We start from the raw sequence: 27,662 nt of genomic DNA, 5'->3' as shown, positions 1-27,662 counted from the left end.
GAAACTGTAGACAAATTTTATTATATTTGAGATATTTTGACTTGCTAAGATATAATTTTTTTGCAGCGCTGAATGAATAATACACACTTGCTTTTTAGTTCTCATCAAATGTTTATTACTTTTCTATTTAATTAGTGTTGAACTTGCAGTATAAAACTGGGAGATACATAAACACAGTCACATCCTGAAAAATCACAAAATATTTTTCTAACTCGTTATTAAATTCTCTTTCACATCTCTGTAAAACAGATTCTCTTTGTGACTCTTTAGATAATTCTGCAGTTCTTGCTATTACCATCACCCATCTCTCCTCAAGTTCATGCACAACAATGCTCCGTAACAACAGACTGTTGGAAGATAAAAGCTTTAAATCATTGTATGAGGTTGCAATACTGACATTGATAATATAATTGACAATTAATGATTTCTATTTAAATTAAAAATCACATGTACATTTAGCACAATTTGGGCCTCACTTCTAGCTCACGTTAACCCCGTCATTGATGTCACCCCATTTTCTCCCTAATTCGTCACCTGTCAATTCTCATCCACCAGCAAAATCCTCCCATCATAGAGCCACTTGGGAATTAACAACCACAACAGATGGTCATGCTGCATCACAGGGCCGCGTAACACACTTGGGTAGAAAGTGCCATCCATAGAGTTTTACACCCCTCCTACCCAGACAGCACTGGCTTTGCAGAATCATTTTTTTAAGGTACCTACAGGACTCCCCGACAGAGACTACAAAACTTTTTGTTTGTATATTTTTTATATAGATATCACCTTTTACACAGCTATCTAAATCCAACTCTTCTAAATTCATCATACAAATAATCGCTGGCTTCCACAGTAACGTTTCAAGTTAGATGTACTTGTGCAGTAAACATATCCATAATCACTATGATGACAACCCTTCATTCTGACACCACACAGCAGCATTGTGAAACATGCGGAGCCAAGGCGAGGCCCGCAGTGAAGCTCGGAGAGGTGCAGGTGCCCAGGCCCACTGCCAGTCCAGCACTGTGCGCTCCGGGTGTGGCATCATGGCCAGGTGGCGCCCGTCAGATGAACAGATACCCGCTATGCCCAGGGCAGAACCATTTGGGTTCATGGGGTAGGTTTCAGTGGGGACTCCAGAGTCATCCACATAGCGCAGGGGTGCCAGAGATGCACTGACCAACTGCTGCTGTGCCTCAGGGGAGCTGAACTGCATTAGACCTGTGCAGGAAGTTTGGATTCATTAACAGGGGCTTATCTATACAAGTAATACATAAAAACATTTTCCTGACATTAATGGATAGAAGTCATGATCAATATTGAATGTATTTTTTATTTTATTTTTTTTTTTTAAATGGGGCCCTCCAGGTAAATATTTGCTTGTGTAAAATTCTTAGCCTGGAGAGTCTCACCTTCTCCATGGGCAACCCACACTCCCAGGGCAGATCCTTCCATGCCCTTCAGCATAATGGACGGTGAAGGCAGAATGCTGACACTCACAAAGCGGGACTCAAAGCGACCTGACTTATTATGGGTCAAGGCCACCTGAGAGCCTACAACAGAAAGAGTTTTTTTTTTCTTTTTCTCTGAGCACTGAAAAAATAAGCAATTGACAAAAAGCTAGAAACAAAAAAGGAATTTAGATGCATGTCTCATCATGCAAAATAAATGTTAAAAAACATGTCATAGTAATTACAAACAGGCATAATACAGAGCGGCATCCAAAAACCTTAAAAACGTTCAGTACACATAGAGTAAAGACTACATTCTTAATTCTTTTTCTTTCATTTGGAGACAAGCCTTTTTATAATGCCTCAGAGGATTTCCCATCTCACCTCCATCCTGCGCTCCACCCACCCATCCCAGCAGAGCCAGGAGCTGACAGCCATTACACACCCCTAGACTGAGCGTGTCACTACGATGCCGGAAACGCTCAAACTCCTCTCGGGCATTGGAGTTAAAAGTGACAGTAGCTGCCCAGCCTGAGAACACATTAGGATGACATTACATAAATATTATGATAAACTAAAACACTAAAGAAGCAGACTATACAGTATGTAGAAAAAAAACTGGGGGAATCCATTGTGATGTGTGTGTAGTATTGTGTGTATGGTTTACCTTTGGCTGATCCCAGCACATCAGCGTAACTGAAGCCACCTACAAACACAACAGCTCGGAACGGGTCCAGGGTCGTTGAACCCGAGCAGAGGTCTTGCATTGTGACATCCCATACCTGCAGACAACAGAAATCACATCATTATTATTAAAATAGAAGAAACATCTGGTGTAACATTATGAGGTTATGTTTTAAGTCTGCCTATAAAAATCACTTTTTGTTTAGATATGTATTTATGTACTAGTCTAAAAGGGTTGTCACAGTGTCACAGTTTCACAGATATTGTGTACAACTAGATGGCTCTCTCAACCGTGACTATTTCAATATACAAAGTCAATTACACTCCTGTCTTCATTCGGCTCACCACGCATTGCCTTTGTGCCAGTCGCTCTTTAGTGATTAGGTCATACACTGAACAGCTTTATTATTTAAGTTCCCCTTGTGCCACTGGGGCAGCGGGATGTCGCAGCGGATCCTTTGGGTGCTGTGGGTTGCAGGGTGGGGCCCTAATTGATCGGACTTGTTTGCCTGGTGCATACCATTAATGTGTGACTAGCTTGAGATCTGAGGAGTTTGGAGGCCGGGTTGGCAGCCTTGGACTTGTTGCCTGCCGGGCCCCAGACACAGCAGACTGTGGTGCACTGGGTGTTCTGGTGCCTCTCTATCATGGCCAGCATTTGCTTTTTTTGTTGATTTGTGCGGCCTTTGCTCTGTGGGGTCGGACCAGATAGGTTGGCATGATCCTTTCACCAGTTTACTTTCATATAATTTTTTCCCCAAACTATAGAAATTTTTAATTTTTTTGTGGGCACACAATCCAATAAGCAACTCATCAAAAGCAAAAAAAAAAAAGTATTGGCTGGGCTTAGAATGCAGAACAATGAAATATACACAGGTAACATTTAAAAGGGATTGTCAGAGTAGTAAATTTTGTTGGAATTTTAGGTATATTCTTAAAGATCGGGAATTTTCTAGCCCTGGAGGACCGGTATCGCACACAGTTTGTCATCCACCAACACCAGATCACACTCACTAAACCTGATAATTGACAGATTAGTCAAATCAGCTGGCCCTCCAGGACAGGAGCTGAAGAGCCCAGGTTTCCCCCAGTTTCTTTTTGATTCTGTAAAGCTGCTTTGCCGCAATGACCATTAAACTGAACTGGTATAGATGTTGTGGCCAAATAACCACTAATGATTTAGTAATGAAGTGCTCGGATATTTATGTAACGCTCAATATTAAATACTGTATTAAAACAAGGTGTAAGCAAAATAGTTGAAAATTTTAATAAAGACACTTTCACCACTAAGATTAACAAAATCACTTATTCTGTCCATCTCCATCACCAAATCATTACAGACATTTCCTCTGCCACGGTACAATTACAGGATGGTTTCCTTTGTTTCATTTTTTTATGATTTGCAAAGATAAAGTTATACTATAACTAATCCCTTACTCTCCAATAAATTCAAACCTAAATGTCTATTTGTGTACCTCAAAGCCGGCCATATAAAGAGAGACAGACATCTCTCGATCACCGTTGCTGCCTTCCTCACGGATGACTGCAACACGAGGCTTGCCCACAGCTACACAACATCACAGCACAGACATCATGTAACTCAGTCATTTAATCAAACACATCAGAGCAGTTCACAAGCTGATCTTTTCATTAAAGAAAAATGTTGCACCTAGCTCTTTTGCTATCTGTGTTTTAGCAGGGTCAAATGTCAGTTTCAGGTAGGGCTGGGTGCGGACGGACAGTCCCTGCTGTTCCTGCAGTATGCACAGTGGATTGGCCTGCAGATTCTCCAACTGGAAGCTTGTGCTCTCCCATATTTGCCTGAGCAGGGGTAGACGCTCATGCAGCACTTCCTGTCCACGCAGGCTCACCCTGACCTGAACAACAAACAAACAAACAAACAAACAAACAAGATAAAGAAATTTCAATATACAGTAAAACCTCGGATCACGAGTGTTCCGCAAGACGAGCAAAGAGTTTTAATCTATTTTGACTTGGAAAACAAGCATTGTCTTGGTTTACGAGCACCGAGTATTATGTATCATGCATGCACTTCTTGATTTGATGCCGAGTGTCACGTGATCACAACTGAGCCAACGGTTTTTCTCTCTCTTGGCTGCGGGTAAGTTCTCGTTGTTGGTGTGTGTCAGTGTTTGAGTGTGTGTGTTATGTGTGTGAGCGCGTAATTTGTCAAATTATGCTCGTCAGCACACACACAGCAGCGCAGGAGAGAGAAAAACACACACAGCACCTGTGCACATAAATAGAAACACTTATCTGTCAGGATTTATTTTTACTTTTTTTAAGGTAACGTGCAGGTTAATTTGTTTTATTTTTACTTTATATTTTGTGTTAATTATTTTTATGTATTTATTTTTTTGGGCTGTGGAACGAATTATTTTAAATTTCTATTATTTCTTATGGGAAAATGTGCTTTGATTTCCAGTGTTTTGGAAAACGAGCCCGCTTCTGGAACGAAATTATGCTCGTAATCCGAGGTTCCACTGTATATATATTTTTTCATTTAAAAACCATGTTGTAAAAGACACTAAATGAGAATAATGAATCTTTCATTAAGCTTGAGGTGTTGGTGCAAAGTGCAGTTTGTGGCTCATCTATGAAAGCAAGAACTTCAGATCACTCACAGCAGATCAAACTGGGCATAATAATAATGAAACCTTCATTCACAACTTTATACAAAGGGAACAGCCGAAAGACAAAGAAGAAGAAGAAGATACAATTTAAATTCTGTTCTATGTGAGGAACATTTTTTTAAATGTTTAAACTATTCAAGTCAACGTTCCACTGATCTGATCCTTGTTCTGGATGTCGGGCAATTGTGGGGCTCCATTTGCACCATTATTTGCCATTATGGAAGCTGCAACGAGTGCAAACAGAGGCCCACTGGGCAGGACTCATGTAGCCCTACCATCACATGGAGAACAGCACAGATAACAGCTGCTTATTTGGTTCAGTTTAAAAAATAATCTGTGCCACCCAAGATCTTGTTTTGTAGCAATTAGAATGAAATATAATAAGATTTCTCAGATAAATGTAAAGTGTAATCGTAGACAGAGTGCCTAAGAAGCAATTACTTCTGCAAAGAGTCAGAGGGATTCTGGAGTTGATAATGTTTGTACATCAGAAATGCTTGTGCACCACTGAAATGTGTCTTTTTTCAATGCCTGAGTGGGATTTCTTTGCTAAGCCACAGAGTTATATCAACCATTCAAGCTAAAAAAAACTTTTTTTTTTTATTTTCAACATTTTCACATTGTGTGAACCGGTGAGAAACAGGTGCAGATGATGACAGATAATCAGGCAGGTGATTAGTACACTGGTGATACTTCTCACAGTAAAATGTTTGTTCCTGCTTCTTTAACATAATCTACTTACTCACTTATCGTCTATACCGTTAAATCCTGTATTCAGTGTCGCAGGAGACCTGGAGCCTATCCCAGGGGACTTAGGGTGCGAGGCGTGGTACACCCTGGACAGGGTACCAATCTATCGCAGGGCACACACACACACACACACACACACTGTTCACTCACACACACTATGGAACGCCAATTAACCTAACCTGCAGGTCTTTGGACTGTGGGAGGAAACCGGAGTACCCGGAGGAAACCCACCAAGCACGGGGAGAACATGCAAACTCCATGCACACAGAGACGGGAATCGAACCCGGACCCTGGAGGTGCAAGGTGACGGTACTAACCACTACACCACTATGTCGCCACCTACATCATTTAATTAAATTCAATTTAACATTGAATTTAACATTGAATCTGAAGACTTTTCCACTGTACTTAAAACACCCTTATGGTAAAAACATCAGAACAGCTGGACAGCTGTCTGGATGACTGAACAGCAACAAATCTTTCCTGTATAGTAGCCTACAGCATTAAAGTCTTCCTCACAAGCTGCCGCTAGCAAAATGTATCACTTTTCACAAGTTACAGTGGATGCATTTGGACAACCTGTGAAAAAAAGAAATATGAGCTAAATATTAACAAAAACAAATGCTTTCATGACTTCGGAATCCTAAAATGTGACAGCATATAACTGTAGAGAAGTTTTGAAATGGAAGAGCTCACCATGGAGTCAGGTCCGAAACCACAGGTGGTGCCAATCTTGTAGCAGCCTAGGCCAGCGTGTGTGTACAGCTGACACACACTTTCCACATTACTCTCACACACCTCCAACACCAGACCCAACTCCTCTGAGAACAAAGCCTCCATCACTGAGGAAAAGGAGAGACTATGAAGAAACTTTCAGCTTGCAGATTTTGACATTCAGACATCATACTGACCTCCAACTTCATCAAAAGGCAAGTCAACTTCTATGCCACGATTTCCAGCAAAGGCCATCTCCAACAGACTGGAAATGAGTCCTCCATCGCTGACATCATGCCCTGCACTCAGCAGACCATCTTCCACACACACACAAACAATGTTATGACCAAGATATAATAAAAAAAAAAAGGAAACAATGAAAAAAAAAAAAACAATAACTTTTTTTACCTTTGATGAGTGCCTGTGTGGTGTTGAAGCAAGCTGAGAGAAGGTCAGGATTATCCAGGTCTGGACTGCAGTCTCCCAGCTGATCATAACACTGAGCGAGAGCAGAGCCCCCGAGCCTGTATTTGCCCGCACTCACAGGAACATACAGCAATACACCTGACCACGACAGAGACCAGCTTATTACATTTTCCAACAACTTTACCCTTAACAATAACATGTCCTAAAAAAATGCAGACTGACCTTTGCCCTCTGGGTCATCCAGGTCAGGGGTGACAGTAGCAGTAATATCGGGACACACAGCATACACGGAGATGACCAAAGAACCTAAGAGACAAAAATGAAAACAGGTTAAATTTAGTCATTTAAACAGGTCACACACACACACACACACACACACACACACACACACACACACACACACACACATACAGAAACACAAACCTGGTGCCTTGACGGTTTCTTCACCGACACGAGCAGCCATGCTGAGGGAGTCCTTTCCGCCATCCACAGCGATGCCCAACTGACCCATGACCTGGCACATGGCCTGACACGCCTCCCACAGACAGGCCCCTTCACCTGGCAACTTCGCAGCCCACATCCAGTTCCCGCTGCACTTCACATCCTGAGAGAGGCACACACAAAGTGATTAAAAAAGCATGACGAAAACACAAGATTACTAGAACTGTGTGTTCAATAATAACTTGTAATTACTAATCAGCAAACTTTTCTATTATTCCTAAAAACTTTAAATATATAGTTGAACAGTGAGGTGGAGGGTTATCGAACCCTGTTTTTGGGACAACTCCCAGTTGTAAAAAAAGTCATTTTTGTACAAATAACCTTTTTAGTGCATTAGAGGATTTTTGTCAACACTGTCGGACATTAAACAAGGTATATAAATTATAATCATGTTCTTGAAAACATTTTTTGTCTAAAGTGTTTTTTTGTAAATGTCATATAACCATTTCAAAATTCAATGCAGCATTTTCTAATAGCATTTAATAATAATAATTTAATTGTCTTCTTTATTAAAAAAAACATTCATAAGTAAAAACAGTATAGCAAAATATTAATAAATAGCAATCCTATTAATAAAATCTCCTTAATTTGTTAAAAAAAAATAATATTTCATTAGAAATACACTATGGTGGGAAAAACCCATAAAACAAAGCAAAAAAAAAAAATGCATAAACAAGAAACATTCCCACCTGGCGGGGTGGTCGAATTGTAAAAAAAAAAAAAAAAAAAAAAAAAAACATTCAAGGGGAATGGTCTGATCAAGTGACCATACAAAACACCTGCAAATGTAAGCTTATTTAAATCAACTTGGAGCCATCAGAACAAAAAAAGCATGCATTTAAACATGCAATCGTCAAAACTCAATTGATTCTCTTTTATGGCTTTTGTAGACTACACATCGGTCTCTCTCTCTTACACACACAAATCTTTAAATTATTATTATGGTGTCTCAGGTGTACCTCTGTAACGGTAGGAAGCAACATGCACTTTTACACTGTACTTTCTGTCATCATGCCGTAATAAGGGATTCCTCACTGAACGTAACCTCAGGCCGAGCTCTGGGCTGCTGAATCCCTGGATTAGACTGAGCGGCAGGCGGGATAGAGGTAGGGGTTAACAGTTCCTTCCGCCTGAAAAATCTGATTCTCTATGAGAAGCTTTGCACTGATCTAACTGTCGGTCACCAGCATGAGTGAAAGTAGGTCTGTACAGTCCGGAGTACTGAGAGCAGTTTGAGAACACACATTCCAAACCAGCATTTCAGCAAGAAAACACTTCTCATAATGTTCTGTCATCACAAACAACACTTAAGTGCTTCCGAGCCATTCCTAAATGTTGTTTTATTTAAGCCTAATGCAAGCCACAACACTAACCACTCTATAACCCTTGATCAAGGGCACTACTTAGTACACTAGCTTTCCAATTAATGCTATTTGGGAGGGCTCAGGGCTGCGCCCTCGTGCCTACAACCACATCTCAGCTGTGCTGATAACCAGCACAACAGCACTCCCTCTTGGTTAATATTGGTTAATTATGGTTAATGATATACTGTATAAAAGAGAGCATGATTATTCTATCAACACAAAGGCTATAAAATGCAACCACGGGGCAATCCAGTGTCTTCTTGGAACAGGAAGTAGCAAATATTAGTAGTTGTGAGGTGAGAAGGGCGTTGAAGAAGATGAAGAGTGGAAAGGCTGTTGGTCCTGATGACATACCTGTGGAGGTATGGAAGTGCTTAGGAGAGGTGGCAGTAGAGTGTTTGACAAGGTTGTTTAACAAGATCTTGGAGAGTGAAAGGATTTCAGAGAAATGGAGGAGAAGTGTATTGGTGCCGATTTTTAAGAACAAGGGAGATGTGCAAAGCTGTGGCAATTATAGAGGTATAAAGCTAATAAGCCAGACAATTTAGCTGTGGAAAAAAAAGTAATGGAAGCTAGGTTAAGGGCAGAGGTGAGCATTTGTGAGCAGCAATATGGTTTTATGCCTAGAAAGAGTACATCAGATGCAGTATTTGCTTTGAGGATGCTGGCGGAGAAGTACAGAGAAGGTAACAGGGAGTTGCATTGTGTCTTTTTAGATTTAGAGAAAGCGTATGACAGGGCGCCAAGAAAGGAGCTGTGGTATTGTATGAGAAGGTCTGGAGTGGCAGAGAAGTATGTTAGAGTGGTGCAGGACATGTATAAGAGCTGGTAAGATGTGCTGTAGGTGTGACAGAAGAGTTCAAGGTGGAAGTGGGTCTGCATCAAGGATCGGCTCTAAGCCCCTTTTTGTTTGCTCTGGTGATGGACAGGATGACAGATGAGGTAAGACAGGAGTCCCCATGGACTATGATGTTTGCAGAAGACATTATGCTCTGTAGCGAGAGCAGAGAACAGGTGGAGGAAAATTTGGAGAGGTGGAGGTATGCTCTGGAAACCAAAGGAATGCAGGTTAGCCGCAGCAAGACGGAATACATGTGTGTAAATGAGAGGAACCCAAGAGGATTGGTGAGGCTACAGGGAGCAGAGGTAAAGAAGGTGCAGGATTTTAAGTACTTAGGGTCAACGGTCCAGAGCAACGGAGAGTGTTCAAAGGAGGTGAAGAGGCGGGTACAGGCAGGTTGGAATGGGTGGAGAAAAGTGTCAGGTGTGTTGTGCGATAAAAGAGTATCAGCGAGAATGAAAGGAAAGGTGTACAGGACAGTGGTGAGATCAGCGATGCTCTACGGCTTAGAGACAGTGGCGCTGAAGAAAAGACAGGAGGCAGAGTTGGAGGTAGCAGAGCTGAAGATGTTGAGGTTCTCTTTGGGAGTGACAAGAATGGATAGGATCAAGAATGAGTTCATCAGAGGGACAAACCCACGTTAGATGTTTTGGAGATAAAGTCAGAGAGGCCAGATTGAGGTGGTTTGGACATGTTCAGAGGAGAGATGGTGAATATATCGGTAGAAGGATGCTGAGGTTGGAACTGGCAGGCAGGAGGTCTAGAGGAAGACCAAAGAGGAGATTTATGGATGCAGTGAGAGAGGACATGAAGTTAGTTGGTGTGAGAGAAAAGGATGCAGAGGATAGGGTTAGATGGAGGCAGATGATTCGTGTGGCGACACCTGAAAGGGAACAGCCGAAGGACAAAGAAGAAGAAGACATAGGCTATAAAAAAGTCCCGCTACGACAAATTTGGACAGGTTAAGGAACTTAAAGCTTAAGTTCTGAAAGAATGTATTAGATAAACTGTACAAAAATACCCTTTAATGAAAATTGTGACATGTTTAAAGAGCTCAATAAGACAATAAAATACACCGATTCCATAATGCACTCATTTCACAATCTTGCCCATAACGTTTCCCAACCACAGTGACTGCTTAAAAAATCCTGATATCCACCGATGTCAAATTTTACCTTGAGAGCAGTTACACGCGCAAAAACCAGATTGGTAAGGGCCTCGCCAACAGCCATTCGAGCTCCAACTGCTGGGGAAACCAGGCCTTTAATAGGTTGCTCCCCAATCGCTGTAGCAGCACCCTGGAGGCTGAAAGGTGACAGGGCCACCACAGCCACGTCAGCCAGGGGGGTGTGGAGGGGTCCAACACACTGCTGCTGGGCCACCAATCCGGTCACAGAGCGATCCACCTAATACAGGAAGAACAGACAAAGGAGTAAATATCTGAAGTCAACATTTATGGCACGCTCTTTAAAGAACTAATTTAAAATAAACATTAAATACAATGCATTTACATTTAAACAAACTGCTGCTAACTGCAATTTGTTGGCTTAGTGTAATCTAAATCAATAAGTCCAATCAAACTTTTTTGGTTTTGTATACCATTAACATATTTGGCCAGAAAAGGGGACAAAACACTTTGGGATGGATGGATGGATGGATGAATGGAACTAGCCACATGCTTCCAAATTTAAATTAAGACGACAGACCATCTGCATGAACCCAAGAACATAAAGAGCTAAATGAAGCTTATAGAGGTTATACGAAGGGCATTCAAGATAAACCAGACTTTGATTAAATTTCTTGTAACTGAAGACATGAAACTGACTACACCATTCAAATATTTGGGTAAATCACCCTTCTGTGCTTGAAGTCTTCTTTAAATGTCAAACATTTTAAAGATAGCCCCATGTTCTTCAATTAACCCAAGCAAGATGGATCAGAGCCCACTGCAGTCATTCTCATAACCATTTAGTGAGTGGAACGCCTGAATCCTCGTCATCAACTAATGGAAGAGACGGATGTGTGTGTGGGAACAGTGCACACAATCATTCACCAACACCACTTGCACATTACAGCAACTCGGCTGGGAGTTAACGCGACAGCCACCATACAGTCCTGACCTCGCTCCAAACCATTTCCACATGTTTGGGCCATTAAAGGAGTTCCTGGGAGGCCAGGGGTTTCAGCCGTGAAACAGTCAATCATATCATGGCTTCGGCCTACTGAGAAGAATTTCTACCTTAATGGTACCCAAATACCAGTGAAATGCTGGGATAAGTGCATTAGTTAGCAGGGGAGGATATAGAAAAAAATATTTAGTTTTTAACTCTCATGTTCTGTTATTCTGTGCTATTAAAAGTCACGTTTTGACTTTTGAACGGCCCTCGTAATATCCTTCACGGTACAGATAATGATAATACCACAACTTAATTTCTCATTTAAAATTGTATTTAACCGTGTTACTTTTAAATGTGACAGCATATTTGAATTTGAAATATAATTAAAATGGAATTGTTTATCTATAATAATATCTGGTCGCATTCAAGCAGGGCGCCAGTAATCCTGGAGAAGTCGGTTATTCGTGAAAAGCCTCAGGAGCACTTACAGAGCCTCAGAAACTATTTCCAGGAGACTAATCAGTCCAACATTTTTCAAATTCAGACATTTAAAGGAAATACAAGACCTTGTTGGTGAGGTAGCGTTTGCTGGCCACAGCGGGCAGTCTAAGGACTCTCTCGAGAGCAGACAGAACAGAAAGACCTGCAGGCAGAGAGAGGGGCTGCAAAGACAGAGGTACACGGTCCAGCCTGAACTCCTGTAAAATGAGAAATTAGTTCATAAAATCTGTCAGGAAGACACATCAGGGATAAAGAGAGCTGGGCAATAAATTAATACAGCTCACATTTAATGAGCAATCACAATAATTTACAGAAATCTGTCTGAAGCATTAACATCAATGCACCATTAAGGAGGTTTCAACATTTTAAATAATTCTTGATTGTGTAAAGCTGCTTTGCGACAATGACAAGTGTTTAAAGCGCTATACAAATAAAATTGAATTGAATTTTAACCAGCCAAGTACCTTCTGAGGCATCTTTCCCAACACCCAATCAAGCTCTAAATCCACAGGGTTACGGGCGGCAGGCACAGCGCTGCAAGGGTCCGAGAAATCATCCACAAGAACAATCTGAAGGAATAAACAGGCAGAACTTAGTTCCGATTGACCTGCAATGCAATCCTCTCCATTCTGTTTTACAATTATGTCTTTAATAGCCACCTCCAAAAGTATTGGAAAGATGAGCTTGGATATTTTGTTACTGCAAACGTATAGATGCCATACTACTGGACGCAAACTAAACATCAGCAGGAAGAATCAAAAGGCCAGATTGGAATTCTAGACATACAGAGATGTGCAACAAAACGTCTAAAACCATGAATAACTTCAACCTAATTAATGTAAAGGTCAAAAATGTGGAGAAAGGAGAGAATCTGTTCATGACCAAAAACACAGAAGTATACAAACTGGTTTCGGCTCGCATGGCCACTTCTGGAACTGACTGACTGATCTTTTCATCACTGCTAGCGGCAGTAGTGCTACTTAGGTTCATGATCGTCCGTCCCAATACTTTTGCTCAATGTAAACACTCACCTTTCCATCACCTGTAATGGTGCCCACAAAGTCAACTGGGCATTTCTCCCTCTGACACACCTTCTCCAGGAAACTCCGGTCGGATGGACGGAGCAGCAGAGCATTACTCTCCTGATACTCGGCTCCCCACAGCTCCAGGACACTCAGGGTGGGATCACCTCTCTGTAGGCGGAGAAAGGGAATTAGCAGCTGACATGTTTTATATAATATTGAAATTTATATTATAACTTGGCTATGAGCAGTATCTGTATTTATCTGTAATTTTAACACAAGGCTCCTGCAAACTGAAGCTCACTTGGAATTTGCTTGTGTAGATGATGGCTCCAGTGGGCTCACTCAGCTCTTTCAAAACATTTCCTAGAGTACAGAACAAATTCAGATAGGATTTTCCATTTATTCACTTCCTTCAAATGAAAATCCATTTCCTTACCAGCCGTTCTGTCTTTCTTTTGAAGTTAATACAATAAAAACAATACAGGAGACTGTTCATAAATATTCTAAACTTCACAGTTCACGTAGAGTATTTGTATAGTCCCTGTTTAACTAAATGTTATATAAACCCCCAAATCCGAAAATTACTATTTAACCGTTCCGTGGTATAAATATATAACTGTTATATTATACTATTAAAATAATAATGTCGCATGATACACAGTTATTACCATTGCCTCCTGCACCCTGGTCATGAATACTGCAGATGGGGTTCCCTGCATCTCTCTCCAGACAGGCCCTTAGAGCCCGATTCATCTTCTGCTCCATCTCAGCATCTCCCCTTTGGACTGCACCCAAATCTCGATCACTGGAGTTATCTCCCTGTACCTAGAACAAATACACACAAAATACATAGATTTCCATTTGCAGCTTAATCCTGTTAATAAAGCAGGAAGTAACATCCACCGGGACAGGTATGTCTGTCAAGTGGAGAACTCTGTGAGATAAACATCAGCATTTACCTGTACAGAGGAAGCAGCCCCTCCTCCTACACCAATCCTATACACAGGGCCGCCTATTTTCACCACCTCCATACCTAATACCAAACAGAAATGGTACAGGAGACAGACTGGATTGATATATACAAATTTAACGTCATTGTATACTGTAATACAAATACTTGGTTTAGCATCTACCAGAAATGCAAAGTGTTTAGTGTATAAACATAACATTTTGAATGTACGAGTTATGTACTGTATAAGGAATGAAATGCACAATCTCATCTTGTGCTAATATCATGAACGACAGCTACGCTATTCCTTTTCCACCTGTTCTTTCTTTTTCTACCCATCCCGAGGCATCTGGGGATCATGCCAGCTCCAGTAGACAGAGGCCACCCCTGCGAGGATCCTGAGGCATCCAGAGAAGGACCATCTCCGGACCCCTTCCGGACCACCTCCAGTCCATCTCCAGTCCATCCCCAGTCCATCTCCAGTCCATCTCCAGTCCATCTCCAGTCCACATCAAGACCATGTGATGGTTTGGAGCTACACATGCTGCTCCTGAGCTCCCAGAACCACTCTGCTCTTTGCACTTATCCTGGTGGCATCCTGGTACCAAACTGACTTCATGTTAACTTCTTCAGGTCTATTGAACTTCCAGCTGTCTAACACACAGTATATCTGCAAAACAATCACCCAAATGAGGATGGGTTCCCTGTTGAGTCTGGTTCCTCCTAAGGTTTCTTCCTATTACCATCTCAGATAGTTTTTTCTTGTCACTGTCTTGCTCATTAGGGACGATCTGATCGTTATGATTTATACACATTCTTTTCACTTATTCATATTTCCATATTTTTTATTTGATTTTGTAAAGCTGCTTTGAGACAATGACCACTGTTAAAAGCTGTATATAAATAAAGTCTGTGTATAATGTGTCTGGTGTCTTAGGTCTTCCTTTTCACAGCACCCACAGGTTTAGGCGAGTTTGCTGGGCAAACCAAAGAACAAGGATACCACGGTCCTTAAACCAGCTACAAATACTTTTGGCAGTGTGGACAAGTGCTAAGTCCTGCTGAAAAATGAAATCAGCATCTACATAAAGCAGGTCAGCAGAGGAAAGTGAAAAGTGCTCTATGGTAGACATCTGCGCTGACCTTGGACCTGTTAAAACACCAGCAGATGACAAGGCTCCACAAACAATCACTGACTATGCAAACTTTGGACCTCACTGACTCAAACACTGGACCTCAGACAACTTGATTTCTGTACCCTCTCCTCTCTTCCTCCAGACACTGGGACCTTGGTTTCCAAAAAAATATATAATAATAATTTTCAACTGAAAAGAGGACTTTGGCCCACTGAGCATCAGTCCAGTCCTTATAGTTCATAGCCCAGGTAAGCGCCTCTGACGTTGTCTCTGGTTCAAGAGTGGCTAAATACTGTATGTCGCCCATGTCCTGGATACATCTGTGTGTGGTGGCTCTTGAAGCACTGAATCCAGCCACAGTTCACTCCTTGTGAAGCTCCCCCAAATTCTTGAATGGGCTCCATTTCACAATCCTCTCAAGGCCGCGGTTATCCCTATCGCTTGTGCACCTTTGTCTACCCATTCAACTTTCCGTTAATGTGCTTGGATACAGCACTCTGTGAACAGCCAAAATTTCTGAGATATTGAATTTACAGTTTTCATTAACTGTAAGCCATAATCATCAAAAGTAAAACGGATAAACACTTGACATTTATCAGTCTGTTTATATTGAATCCGGTCTCAGTGTGTGTGCGCCACTCGTTTAGTTAACATCCATTCGCGCGTGTACTGTTTACCATAACACTCTGACCACGTGTGTGCACGTAAAGCATATTTTATTTTGTGTTTGTACGAGTGTGTCAAAGTCATCCTTTCATGGGTGCACGTATTGTTTATTATAACACACGGGTGCGCACGTGTAAAGCAAAAGCAATTGTATTTAGAAAGGTTAAAGATCCACTTTCTCTCTCTCTGTCTGGCAGACTGCAATGATTCCATTAGTGTGTGTGTGTGTGTGTGTGTGCACGCGCGCGCATCATTAAACAAACAGTGATCCCTCTTCCGTCCTCCTCTCGCCTTCACACTCTCTAACGAAAACGCGATTATTTTCAAAGGTAATGTGCAGATTAATTTGTTTTGTTATACTTTACAGCAGTGATTCCGTTAGTGTGTGCACACACTCCAAGGTGGGGTCAACCAGATATGAATTCCTAGGGTTCACTTACTTTTTCCACTACCATTTTGAATGTTGAATGAGTGTGTTTAATAAGGACAAGACCAGATTTTTTGTGATATTATTTGAAGCACATTATATTTGTTAATACCCTTGACTTAAACCCTTGAAATTGCAAAAGGTTCAAATATATCAAACTGTAGATTTGTATATACATGTTCATAGACTCTCTTGAAACAAGAGCAAGAAAAAGTTTGTAAACTTTTTGCAATTTCACACACACAGACTATATATATGGGGATAACATGGAAAAGAAAATCTTACACATATACACAGACATTTAAATACTTTTATAACTAGACATGAAAAAAATTTGATGTCAGAAACTGCATGATCCATGAGCTTTCATTTTTCCTACCTGGCTCTGCCTGCTCCTTCTTTACATGGGTATCCTCGATAGATCCCAGTCCACCGCTGAACATTATCGGCTTCATCCATTCTCGACGCTCACCATTGGCCAAACGCATTCCAAATGAGCGTGCAAAGCCTTAAGTCATCAAGAAAAAAGAAAATGGAAATAAAACATTAATATTAGAAATGATAATGATACTTCTAACTAAAGTCACACCACAGCATACCTGCAAGCACTGGCTCTCCAAATTTGTTTCCATAGTCCGAAGCTCCATCGCTGGCTTCAATAGCCACCTGCAGAGGAGGGGCAAAGCTGGAAGGGTACTCCCAACCAGCCTCCTCCCATGGAAGGCCAAAGCCTACAGTGAAAGGTGGCCAAGAGAATAGTGCGACTTTACTTCCATGCCAACACCTTTTCATAACTTCATGTACATTTTACATTAACACCAAGCCACTAGAAGTGCCAGGATGATGCAGTCTGAAAGCCAAACCCACCTGGGATGTGGAGGTTGCCAAAGCAGTACCCAGCAGTCCCTGCAATCACATGCCCACCTTGGCCGGCACTCTGTACGTCTCGGATTCGCCCACCGGTACCTGTGGTGGCACCACTAAAAGGAGCGACACCTAGAGTTCAAGTAAAAAAAATAAAAATAAAAAACACCACCACCACCTAGGATTCATTTAGGAGTCTTTTTATCTTTTGCATCAGAAAAAAGGCATACAAGAATGATATCGCATTTTATATAAATATTAATTACTTCAACTACATTGCAACATTGAAAATGTTAATGTTTACCCGTCCCACATTAACCAGCCACATGTATTATCCATATTTCTTATCTTTTATTATGTAGAACAGACTTTTTTTTTTGGAGCCTGTATCTCAGTTTTAAATTACATGTGACATTCATTTGCTGCTGCACAGCAATATCCTAAATAACTACCAGTCCTGTAACTTGTGCTCATGCTCTGACCTGTGGGGAAGTTGTGCGTTTCTGCAGTGAAGATGACATGTCTGGTGGTGCGTCTGGTCTTGTAGCAGCTGGCCTGTGCAGGGTTAGTGGGGAACATGCACTCCAGCTCCATACCTTTAATACCACTGTGCACATGCATACACACACAGACACACACTAAAGCTGCTGGCACACTCAGAGATGCTCATCATGCTGGCTGGCTAATTTTTTTTTTCACTCTCTCACCTGCTGTTATCAGAGAACTTAATGACATTGTTCGGATTGCTGTGTTGCTGCGTGCCCATGATCAGGCTGAACAGAGTGTCCTTTTGTTCTTCTCCGTCAATCACCATCCGGCCTCGGAAGAACCAGTGCCGACTGTGCTCACTGAAATTTCAGAAATACGTTATCATTTAACACAAAACTAATTCCCCTATATGGAGAAAAGAAGGAAAAAAAACGTATTGATAATAAAAGCTCAAGGGCAGCTGAGCGTTCCACACACCTGTTGGACTGAGCCAGGTCAAAGCATTCAACACTGGTTGGGTTTCTCTTCACCCTTTGGAATAAAGCTGTGTAGTAGTCCAGGTCCCAGGAGTCAAAGGCTAGTCCTGCTCACACAGGTCATGTCAAGTAGGCTTTTATTGTCATTTAGGCCAAATACAGATCAGATCAGATCAGTACACAGTGAAAAGAAACAACCTTCCCCCAAGACCAAGGTGCTACAGTACATACAACATAAATTTACAGAACAACAAAACATAAACACATATGCATGTACACACTAAATGATATTACATTCACTTTTAAGTATTTTATTATCAAGATGATCCACATTTTCACATTTATCACAAATGTTGATTGTGATATTCTACAATAGCATGCAACACAAACTATTAGAGATGGGGAAAATTTGATTTAGTTACATATCAATCATCATATTGAATTCATAAATAGAATCAGGATAGTTATAAAATTGTCATATAATGAGATAATATCATATCGGGTGATCTCTGTGTGTCTACACACACACACACACACACACACACACACACGAATATTCTAGTAATGAAGCTCAAATTTAACCTTACTCGGGTTATAAAACATTGCTCACCAAGCTCGTCGTTGGCCCTCTCCAATGCAGCACGGCCTTTTCCTAAAATGTCAACTTCGAACACTTTCTGCGGCTGGACGTCCACAGAGAAAGATGTGATGGGCTTGGTGTAGACACACTCAGTCATGGTGTCGTACAAGAGGCTGATCAACTTCTCCATCTCTTTACTGCTTCTCTGCCCATGCAGCTCGTCCTTCAACGTAAGAAATGTGTCTGTTATTTACATGTTTACTTAACAGTGCAAGATCAAGTTATATTACTTAAACCACTGGCCAGGGGTAGCTCAGTGGTTAAGGCATCGGACTACGGTTCGGAAGATCCCAGGTTCAAACCCCGCAACCACCAAGTTGCCACTGTGGGGCCCTTGAGCAAGGCCCTTAACCCTCAACTGCTCAGATGTGTAATGAGATAAAAATGTAACTCGCTCTGGATAAGAGCGTCTGCCAAATGCCTAAATGTAAACCAACAATAACAAGGGGATAGTGTTGAAAATGAATGAATGAATACTTTATCATTTAAAAGCATACAATGGTATTGCACATTCAGGATAAAATTACATTGCATTATTTTTTTATTTAAAAAAAAATATATTTTTTTTGTCTAATTGCATTATGCATTAAATTACATTGTTAGCTGTTTTGACTGATAATATACTGCACAGTAAATAAGTTGAAAATATATTAAACAATATATTAATTAATGATTAATAAATACATTGTACAGCTGATGAGAATATGATGCAGAATGATTAATAAGTAAAATATATATCTAAATAGATAGATCTAAAGCTCAAAATGCATTTTTGATGTTGGTATATACCAAATGTAATGTGATGTTATGATGGAGAACACCCGAGATCTCTTTGTTTTTGCATGAGGGTTGGGGGCCTGCTGTTATGATAATAACAGTACATTTCCTGGGCAGGCAAAAGGCTCAAAATTACTAGCAGTTGTAGATTTAAAGAAAGCTGTTGATTTCCTTCTCCATCACATGACCTCCATCTTTTACTTCCACCTACACAGGATCCCCAGTTGTCTCATATTCTGTCTATATTGTTTATATTACCTTTAACCTGAGATAAAGGGAAAAAAAATACACATGCTTGTATAAAACAGATCTAACATAAATGACCAGTTTTGTTCAATATTATATGCGTAAAAAAAGTTAAAGTGAAGATTAAACAACAGAAACAGATTTGTCTATAAGATGTGTTTGACCGTATGCAATAATAAAGTTATATAGCCATGCAAAATTATAAAGTCTTCAGGTGACAAGAAAAAAAATCATAACATAAATCATAACGACAAGATTTTAATAAGTTGTCATTTTTAATATGTTAAAGGTTTTTTTTTTTGCTCAGAAACCTGGGAGGGTTATAGGACCATATACCATTCTACAGTGAAAAGGAGCCGTAAACAAAATTGCTTTCTCAGAGGTGGGTGTATGTATCCATATGGGTGTCCCAGCATTTCAGTCCAAGGTCAGACAGTTTAATGTTAAGATAAAAAAAAGAATAAATAAAAACAAACAAACACACAAAAGATACATCATGTAAACTAAAGGCCTCTGAAAATGTCATGAATGAAAGACTAAGTAAAAGCTTCTCTCCAAAAAGAACATAGCAGGATGGCTTCGGCCCTGTTCAGTCTGGCAGCACAAATCTGGAAATCCAAAATCCCATATTCGGATTGGAATCAGTTTAGAATCGGATCGCTTCCATGCAGTCTGACCAGGGAAAAAAACAAACAAACACACACAATCTGATTTTTGCAAATCTAGTTCCCATCCAGAGGTAGTTTGAAATCCGTTTCATATCAGATCCCTAATGACGTGTTTCACTCTGGATGCTATGTGCTCAAAGTGAATTTTAAACTGTTAAACTGAGAAATAGAGAACAACAGTCCCTGGACAGAAGATGAAGTGATATCAGTAAATGATATCAGAGAAAATCTACAGAAACTGGGAAGAATTAAAAGATGAAAGATCACGGTGCATGCAAACCTCCTGCATCGTCACAACAGCCAGGTGTCAAGGTGTCAGATCTGAACAGATACAAATCCTGTCTGATCACTTTCAAATACCAGTGTGGACAGTCAGTCGTAAAGATCAGACTGGTGAAACAAATCAGTTTGGCCTGCAGCCTGAACAAGGCCACATGTAGGCAGAACTGCATCTACACAAACCACAAACATTCTATAACAGCACATTAACTGCACATTAATCACACCAGCAAATCAACATTTAAATGGCTATAGAAAGAAAAATCAAGGTGTTGGACCACCCAAGCCCAGACCTCTGAGATGTGATCTTAACAGAGCTGTAATGATTTCTCCAGTAACTGTATGGACCGGTACGTTTTGTAAGAATCACTGATTATATATATTATATATATATATATATATATATATATATATATATATATAAGTACAGTGCCTTACAAAAGTAGTCAAACCCCTTAAACTTTGACATTTTTTCATATTACAACCACAAACATAAATGCATTTTATTGGGATTTTATGTGAATTTGTGGCACATAATTGTAAAGTGGAAAGAAAATGCTAAAAAAATTTCACAATTTTTTACAAATAAAAATATAAAAAGTGTGGTGTGCGTTTGTATTCAGCCCCCTTTGTCAGATACCCTAACTTAAATCCAGTGAGTCAATTGCCTTCAGAAGTCACCTAGTAAAATCTTTTATTAAAAAAATTAGTACATTTTTTGTCATTTTGCCTGTGTGTCATTTAATCTCAGTATAAATACAGCTGTTCTATGGAGCCCTCAGAGGTTTGTTAGAGAACAAATTTCATAACTTTAAATATAAAAATTGGATAAAAGGTTTAAAGCTGGGTTAGGTTATAAAATATATATATATTCTAAGCTATGAATATCCCACGGAGCGCTGTTTCATCATCATCCGAAAATAGAAAGAGTATGACAACTGCAAACCTACCAAGACAAGGCTGTCCACGCAATCAGATCATTAATCAGAGGAGAAGCCAAGAGACATATGTGACTCTGGAGGAGCTGCAGAGATCCACAGCTCAGGTGGGAGAATCTGTTCACAGAATAATGTGTCTGTTATGAATCTTGCACTCCACAAATCTAGACTTTTGTGTGGCAAGAAGAAAGCCATTGTTGAAAGAAAGTCATAATAAGTCCTTTATGCATTTTGCAACAAGCCATGTGGGGGACAGAGCAAAAGTGGAAGAAGGTGATCTGGTCAAATGTTACCAAAACGAACGCTATGCATGGTGGTGGCAGCATCAGGTTTGATGAAAACCTGTTATCCTTGCAAAAGACTTGACACTGAGACAGAGGTTCACCTTCCAGCAGGACAACGACCCTAAACATACAGTAAAGCCAGAGCTACAATGGAATGGGTTAGATCAAAGCATAGTCATGTGTTAGAAGGGCCCAGTCAAAGATCAGACCTAAATCCAATTGACTTGACAATTGCTGTTCACAGACACTCTCCATCCAATTTGACTAATAATGAGCTATTTTGCAAAAAAGAATGGGCCAAAATTGCACTCTATAGATGTGCAAAGCTGGAAGAGACATACCCCAAAAGATTTGCACCTGTAATTGCAGAGGAAGGTGGTAGAGTGGAACTGTGTAGCGGGTAACTTGGTCTGCGAGCGTTTTACAAGGTGAGCAAAATTTGTAATAATCTTTAATTTGATTATTGATTAAGGTTTGACATATGAGTAGTATACATTTACTTTGGGTAATTGTCTCCCATGCTCAGTCTCAGAGTGCAGGCGTCACTCGTATAGTCAACATCTGTGTGTGCGTATACTATTTACTATAATACTGTGACTGTGTGTGTGTGTGTGTGTGTGTGTGTGTGTGTGTCATCATCCTGCTGAAAGACCCAATGACAATGAGGCCATCAGGTTTTGATTGAAAATGTCCTTGTATTTCAAAGAGTTCATGATACCATACACCCTAACAAGGTTCCCAGAGCCTTTGGAAGAGAAACAGACCCACAGCACCACAGATCCTCCACCATACTTCACAGTGGACATGAGGTCCTTTTCAGCATACTCATCATTTGTTTTAGTGTTTGTTGCCAAAAAGCTCTATTTTAGTCTCATCTGACCACAGCACATGGTCCCAGTTAAAGTCCCAGCAAACTCCAGATGTTTATGTTTGTAATCGTAGGTGAGAAAAGGCTTTTTCCTTGCATGCCTCCCAAAAGCTTGCTGGGATGTACTGTAGACAGCATCTGATGGTTGTTATGGAGACTTTGTGACCCTAGGATGCCTCTTTTTGATGCAGGTCTTTAAACTTGGGTCCCCGTCCTGCCTTGTTTGTCACAATTCCAGTTGTTTTAAACCACTTAATGATGCCTCTGACTGATATGGGCAAGTTTAAGCGAGTGGCCATTCTTCTAGCCATTGCCTGAGACTTATGAAGGACGACCCACATCTGCCTTACTTGTTTTTCCCATGTTGAAAAGTGGACAAAAGAAAAGGGCCTCTGTGTCACGTCATATTTATACCACTGGGAAACAGGAAGTCATGAATTAGTAATTAAAAAATTCTAGATACTCTGATCAACTTTATAAACTACAGTAAAAATTTCAAAAATGCTCCAATTACGTTTATTTTATCGGAATTGTTAGGGGTGCCAATAATTGTGCAACAGGTGATTTTATTTAAAAAAACTATTATTTTTAGTCATGGATATTTTTTTTTTCACTCGAGTTAAAAGTTAGATTCTCCTTCAATTTTCAATGTGAGATTATGCTTCTACAATAAAAAAAAAAAACTCATTTATTAGAAGCGTAAGAACACATCTTAACTAGGGGTGCCAATAATAGTGAATGTTATATTCCACTGTGGAACTGTATATTCCACTTTGTGTTTATTTATCACATAAATTTTTACGTTTGTGGTTGTAACATGACATAATGTGGAAAAGTTCCTGGGGTTTGAATACCGTTGCAAGGCTCTGTGTGCGACAATAGTAGAGATAAAGCTTTTAGAGAGTACAGCTGTCATTCAGACCTTAATGAGATGCCTGCGAGACAGCTCCACCCTGGTCACCTGACTCAGGCCTGCACTCTGGCAAATGGATACTGCATTTGTGGACCACGCAGTGGAGAAGTTCAGTCTGTAGGGAGCAGCAAAAAAAAAAGCTGATGAAGCAAAGAGAGGTTTACAAAGAATATAAAATATAAAGAATATAAAGAGGTGTTTATGCTGCTATCATAGTTAGAGACACTACATCTACACATTTAATTTACTGAAACGGTGTTTATATATACACCTGGGGCCGATCTCCACCAGGCTCTCTTCTGGCATCGTCGCTCTGAGAGTGGGTTCATCAGACAGTCCTGAAGACTGAGGAGGAGAAAATAACCAGCGCAGAATATCCTTCTGCCCCTGACTCAAACATTCAGCACCTAACAGAGAGAGAGAGAGAGAGAGAGAGAGAGGGAGAGAGAGGGAGAGAGGAGGAGAAACAGAAGAGGGATAAGTCTCCCTTCTCTCACAATTGCTTAACTTGATTGAATGAGCTATAGAAATCAGACATCGATTGGCATTTGTGTCAAATCCCTTAATACTGGGGGCAGACATTGCTCAAATGATTAGGCTCGGGGTTACTGATCAGAAGGTTGGGAGTTCAAGTCCCAGCACCGCTAAGCAGCCACAGCTGAGCCCTTGAACTATTTACACATAACAGGAACTTGGCTGGACATTACTGCCACATCCCATGTATCAGTCCTAACCTCGCTCCATGCCCTTTCCACATTCGTAGGAGACCAGCACTTTCAGACTGCACTGGTGTACAGAAAGTAGAAAACTTTCTGGCTCAATGGCATACTGGCACTAGTGATTTATTCTGCACAGTCAAAAGTCCCAGTTTGACTTGAACGCCCTTCATAGTTTTTTGTAGCTATTTGCAATGACAAAAGAACACAAGGTGTTTCCAGTTTGTATGGCATTGCACATTTTATAAAGATAAAGCTGTAGACGTACTCCTTGAACAATTTATAGAACTAAACAACAAAAAAAACCTCAAAGCATGGCCTTTTAATAGATTAGGGTTAAACATTCAAGGGTGCAGTGGACCGAGATGTCTAGCTTTTACCTGCTCATCCTTTTTGATTTCATGCACACAGTACAGTACACTACCACCCAAATAGCAACCCTGTCCTGTAATTTGTCTCACCTTTCACTTCCACATTGTAGCAGAGTTCGATGGTTATGGTGACCTGTTGATAGAGCTGTTTAACCCTCCGCAGGCTCCGTCCACCGTCATCATCTGCCCTTCTGTAGAACCTCAAGACTGACATGGTCCTGACAATGATACACAGACACACACAGCGAGTTTAAATCTTTCACAGGCAAAATATATCACAAAGTTTTAAAAATTTTTGCTTATGTTCCACAATAGAGACTCCTAACCAAGGCAGTCTGAAGGCCCCATTGGTTACCTATAAGAAGGAAAGAAACCTACATACATTCACACATGCCATAGATACCTGCTATCTGCACCCTGCATTCTTAAACGAACATGTCAGACATGTGTTGATTCTGCTAATATTAAAACATAGCAATAGCTTTAATGGTTAATGTAAAACTTACACCAAATTTTTACAGAAGCACATATACACTACCATCAAACGTTTGGACAACTTCTATTTCCATGGTCTTTGATGATTTTTATTTATTTCTACAGTGTAAGACATTGCTGGAGGCATCAAAAATATGCAATAATCTCATTTGAACAGTTGATATTGAGACGTGTCTGCTACGTTCTCTCCAGCATCAGAGGTAAGTTTTGAGAGCCAGTTGCATCATGGTGCTTAATGGGTTTTGCAAATGCTCTTGACAATACTGTTCTTGCAAGAACTAGTCAAGAACAGCTAACTATCATGTCTTCAAACAGCACCTGACTGTTGTTATTAATCCAAGTTATTGTATGTATAACAACAGGAGGTTTTCCTTCGTTCCCTTTCCTTTCAAAATCCTCTTTATGCATTAGACACGGCAATAATTCGACATCCTGGACTAATATCTGAATTCCTAGAAGATTTCCATCAATCTGGAAATCTTTACACATAAAGAGATGCTTGCATTTTTGTTACGAGTGGTTTTATCATATTTTAACTGAACATTTTAGTTTACAAATGAGTTTAACTGAAGAAAAAGTTTCAGCCGTATTTTTACATTGTTTTAAAATGAATAATCTCCTTTGATAAGCACTAAACAAACTTGCAGAATCTCAGGGGACATTGTGTCTGACTGGTCTTTTGAAGTCTTTCATGGACTGACTGGGTATAACACTGAGTCTCACCTTGGGGCGGTCACCCCATCCAAAAAAGGGGGTACTGTATGGATAATAATCAGGATATGGAGAAAATACATCCTGTGCATTATTTTCAGTAAGAGGAATAGCCCTGGTCAGTGTATAAATACGCCTAGAACTGGACTTCCATAAACTTTTGACCCTTTGACCCTGACCGAAATTGATAATTGATTCCTAAGAGGGACTTTTTCCAAGTCCTTATGAGAATGCAAGCCATGACATACCTGTGGCCTGTGCAGTTTTAAAGCATATTGATTGTATAGAAAAACAATATCAGACGATTATCAACGTCAGATGTTGCTCAAGGTTTCATTATTGGTATTGTTATAGTTTCATATCTAGAATATATACAGATGTGCAAAAAGCAGGAAATAAAATGTATGCACCAAATAGGTTGCCATTGTTAGGAGTACTATTAGTTTGCCTCTTTTTAGGTTGGAACAGACCCATCATTGACGTCCTGAGAGGTATAAGCACCTCATTATCTTTTATTATGTCAGGCAAAAAAAATAATACCCAACAGTCATATACAGTACAATGTTATTCGGGTAAAATGTAATGTCTTCATGTGAGGACATTTGGGTCTTGAGATTGAGCGTGGCTAAAAGTGACAATTTAAAACAACTTTGAGGTTTATTTAAACTCAATTGTAGGTTAGTCTTAGAGTTAAAACACTCGCTCTACTATCAATAAAATTAGAGATGAATTATAGAGTCATGACCCAGGTCTTCTTCATGCTGATCGAAGATATGTTAAGAAGAACCCCACTGTAGGTGAGTTGTTGCTCTTAAAGCTGCTAAATAAAAGTCGACTAAGTATTAATCATTTATTGATAGCTGAACTTTACTTGCTCAAAAATGTTCATTCATTCATCTTTTATACTGCTTATCCTGTTACAGAGATGTGGTGGGCCTGGAGCCGGTGCCAGGAGAGTTTGGGGACAAGGCGTTGTACACCCTGGACAGAGTGCCAATCCATCCCTGATCTGTATGTCACAGAGACCAGAGGAAGGACTCAAACCCTCGACCCTGGAGGTGCAAGGCCACGGTGCTAACCACTGAAGGGATATTGTACATGGAAAAGGCAGAACTTGTAACTAGGTTTGGTTAATAAGTTACATCACAGCTGTCTTTTACATCATATGAACTTTTACAATAAACTCCATAGGATTCTGCAGGAAAGTAAATGCACAGGATGAACTCAGGGTCAAACAGACAAGTGTGTTGCACCACAGCACATCGAGCACAAACTAATCAGGAGGGTTAACTCCACTGATAAGCCCCTGTTTAAAGCAAATACAAAAGATTTGGCGTTTTCCACTAATCTAAAGGGATGTAGCGTTGATAACGTCACACGCTGCTTGGGTTAGAGAATGAAACAAAGTATCGAAACAAAGTAACGAAACAAAGTAACGGTTTGTTACAAACGGACTAACAAACTTCAAAGCGGCTAAACTAAGACTTAGTCATCATTAAAGGCCATTGGTGTTATGGATCATTTCGTGAAGCAACTTGTTTTATACATCAATAAAGAAATCAAACACACACACACACGTGTCTTACCTCGTAGGTGCGCAGCAGGGATGAGATGAAGCTGACAGCTCAAGGCAGTACACAAGAGTTTAAACAGCTCCACCACACAGACCTCCTGATCTGACCAGCGCAAGCAGACCCGCACTCAACACACGTGTCGGGGAG

General features: G+C 40.4%; 1 protein-coding gene across 1 annotated transcript; it reads right to left on the bottom strand.

Annotated features, from left to right (window-relative positions):
* Positions 1 to 111: 111 nt before the first annotated feature.
* pfas (phosphoribosylformylglycinamidine synthase) lies at positions 112 to 27,662 on the bottom strand. Its single transcript, XM_053489508.1, has 29 exons — positions 27,528 to 27,662; positions 24,826 to 24,953; positions 23,920 to 24,055; positions 23,658 to 23,763; positions 18,646 to 18,838; positions 18,037 to 18,142; positions 17,778 to 17,918; positions 17,553 to 17,677; positions 17,074 to 17,202; positions 16,806 to 16,937; positions 16,586 to 16,714; positions 13,988 to 14,061; positions 13,697 to 13,853; positions 13,330 to 13,391; positions 13,035 to 13,196; positions 12,468 to 12,572; positions 12,069 to 12,200; positions 10,561 to 10,791; positions 7,103 to 7,283; positions 6,902 to 6,985; positions 6,662 to 6,817; positions 6,451 to 6,570; positions 6,236 to 6,381; positions 3,805 to 4,012; positions 3,611 to 3,702; positions 2,119 to 2,233; positions 1,836 to 1,982; positions 1,413 to 1,553; positions 112 to 1,221 (listed from the first exon to the last, which is right to left on the bottom strand). The coding sequence occupies exons 2-29, from the start codon at positions 24,947 to 24,949 to the stop codon at positions 902 to 904; spliced, it is 3,954 nt and encodes a 1,317-aa protein (XP_053345483.1). The 5' UTR covers positions 24,950 to 24,953; positions 27,528 to 27,662; the 3' UTR covers positions 112 to 901.

This window comes from Clarias gariepinus, chromosome 27 (assembly GCF_024256425.1).
Source record: "Clarias gariepinus isolate MV-2021 ecotype Netherlands chromosome 27, CGAR_prim_01v2, whole genome shotgun sequence".
Classification (NCBI taxonomy): domain Eukaryota; kingdom Metazoa; phylum Chordata; class Actinopteri; order Siluriformes; family Clariidae; genus Clarias; species Clarias gariepinus.
This window is presented reverse-complemented; position numbering and strand designations above follow the sequence as displayed.

Excerpts from the sequence above, each read along its gene's own strand:
- pfas (XM_053489508.1), bottom strand. The coding sequence starts at position 24,949 with ATGTCAGTCTTGAGGTTCTACAGAAGGGCAGATGATGACGGTGGACGG. Across the intron at positions 24,056-24,825 it reads CTACAATGTGGAAGTGAAAG|GTGCTGAATGTTTGAGTCAG; the intron begins GTGAGACAAATT and ends TCTCTCTGTTAG. Across the intron at positions 16,715-16,805 it reads TGGAGAGCCAGTGCTTGCAG|GCTTTGCACGCTCATTTGGA; the intron begins GTATGCTGTGGT and ends TGATGACTTAAG.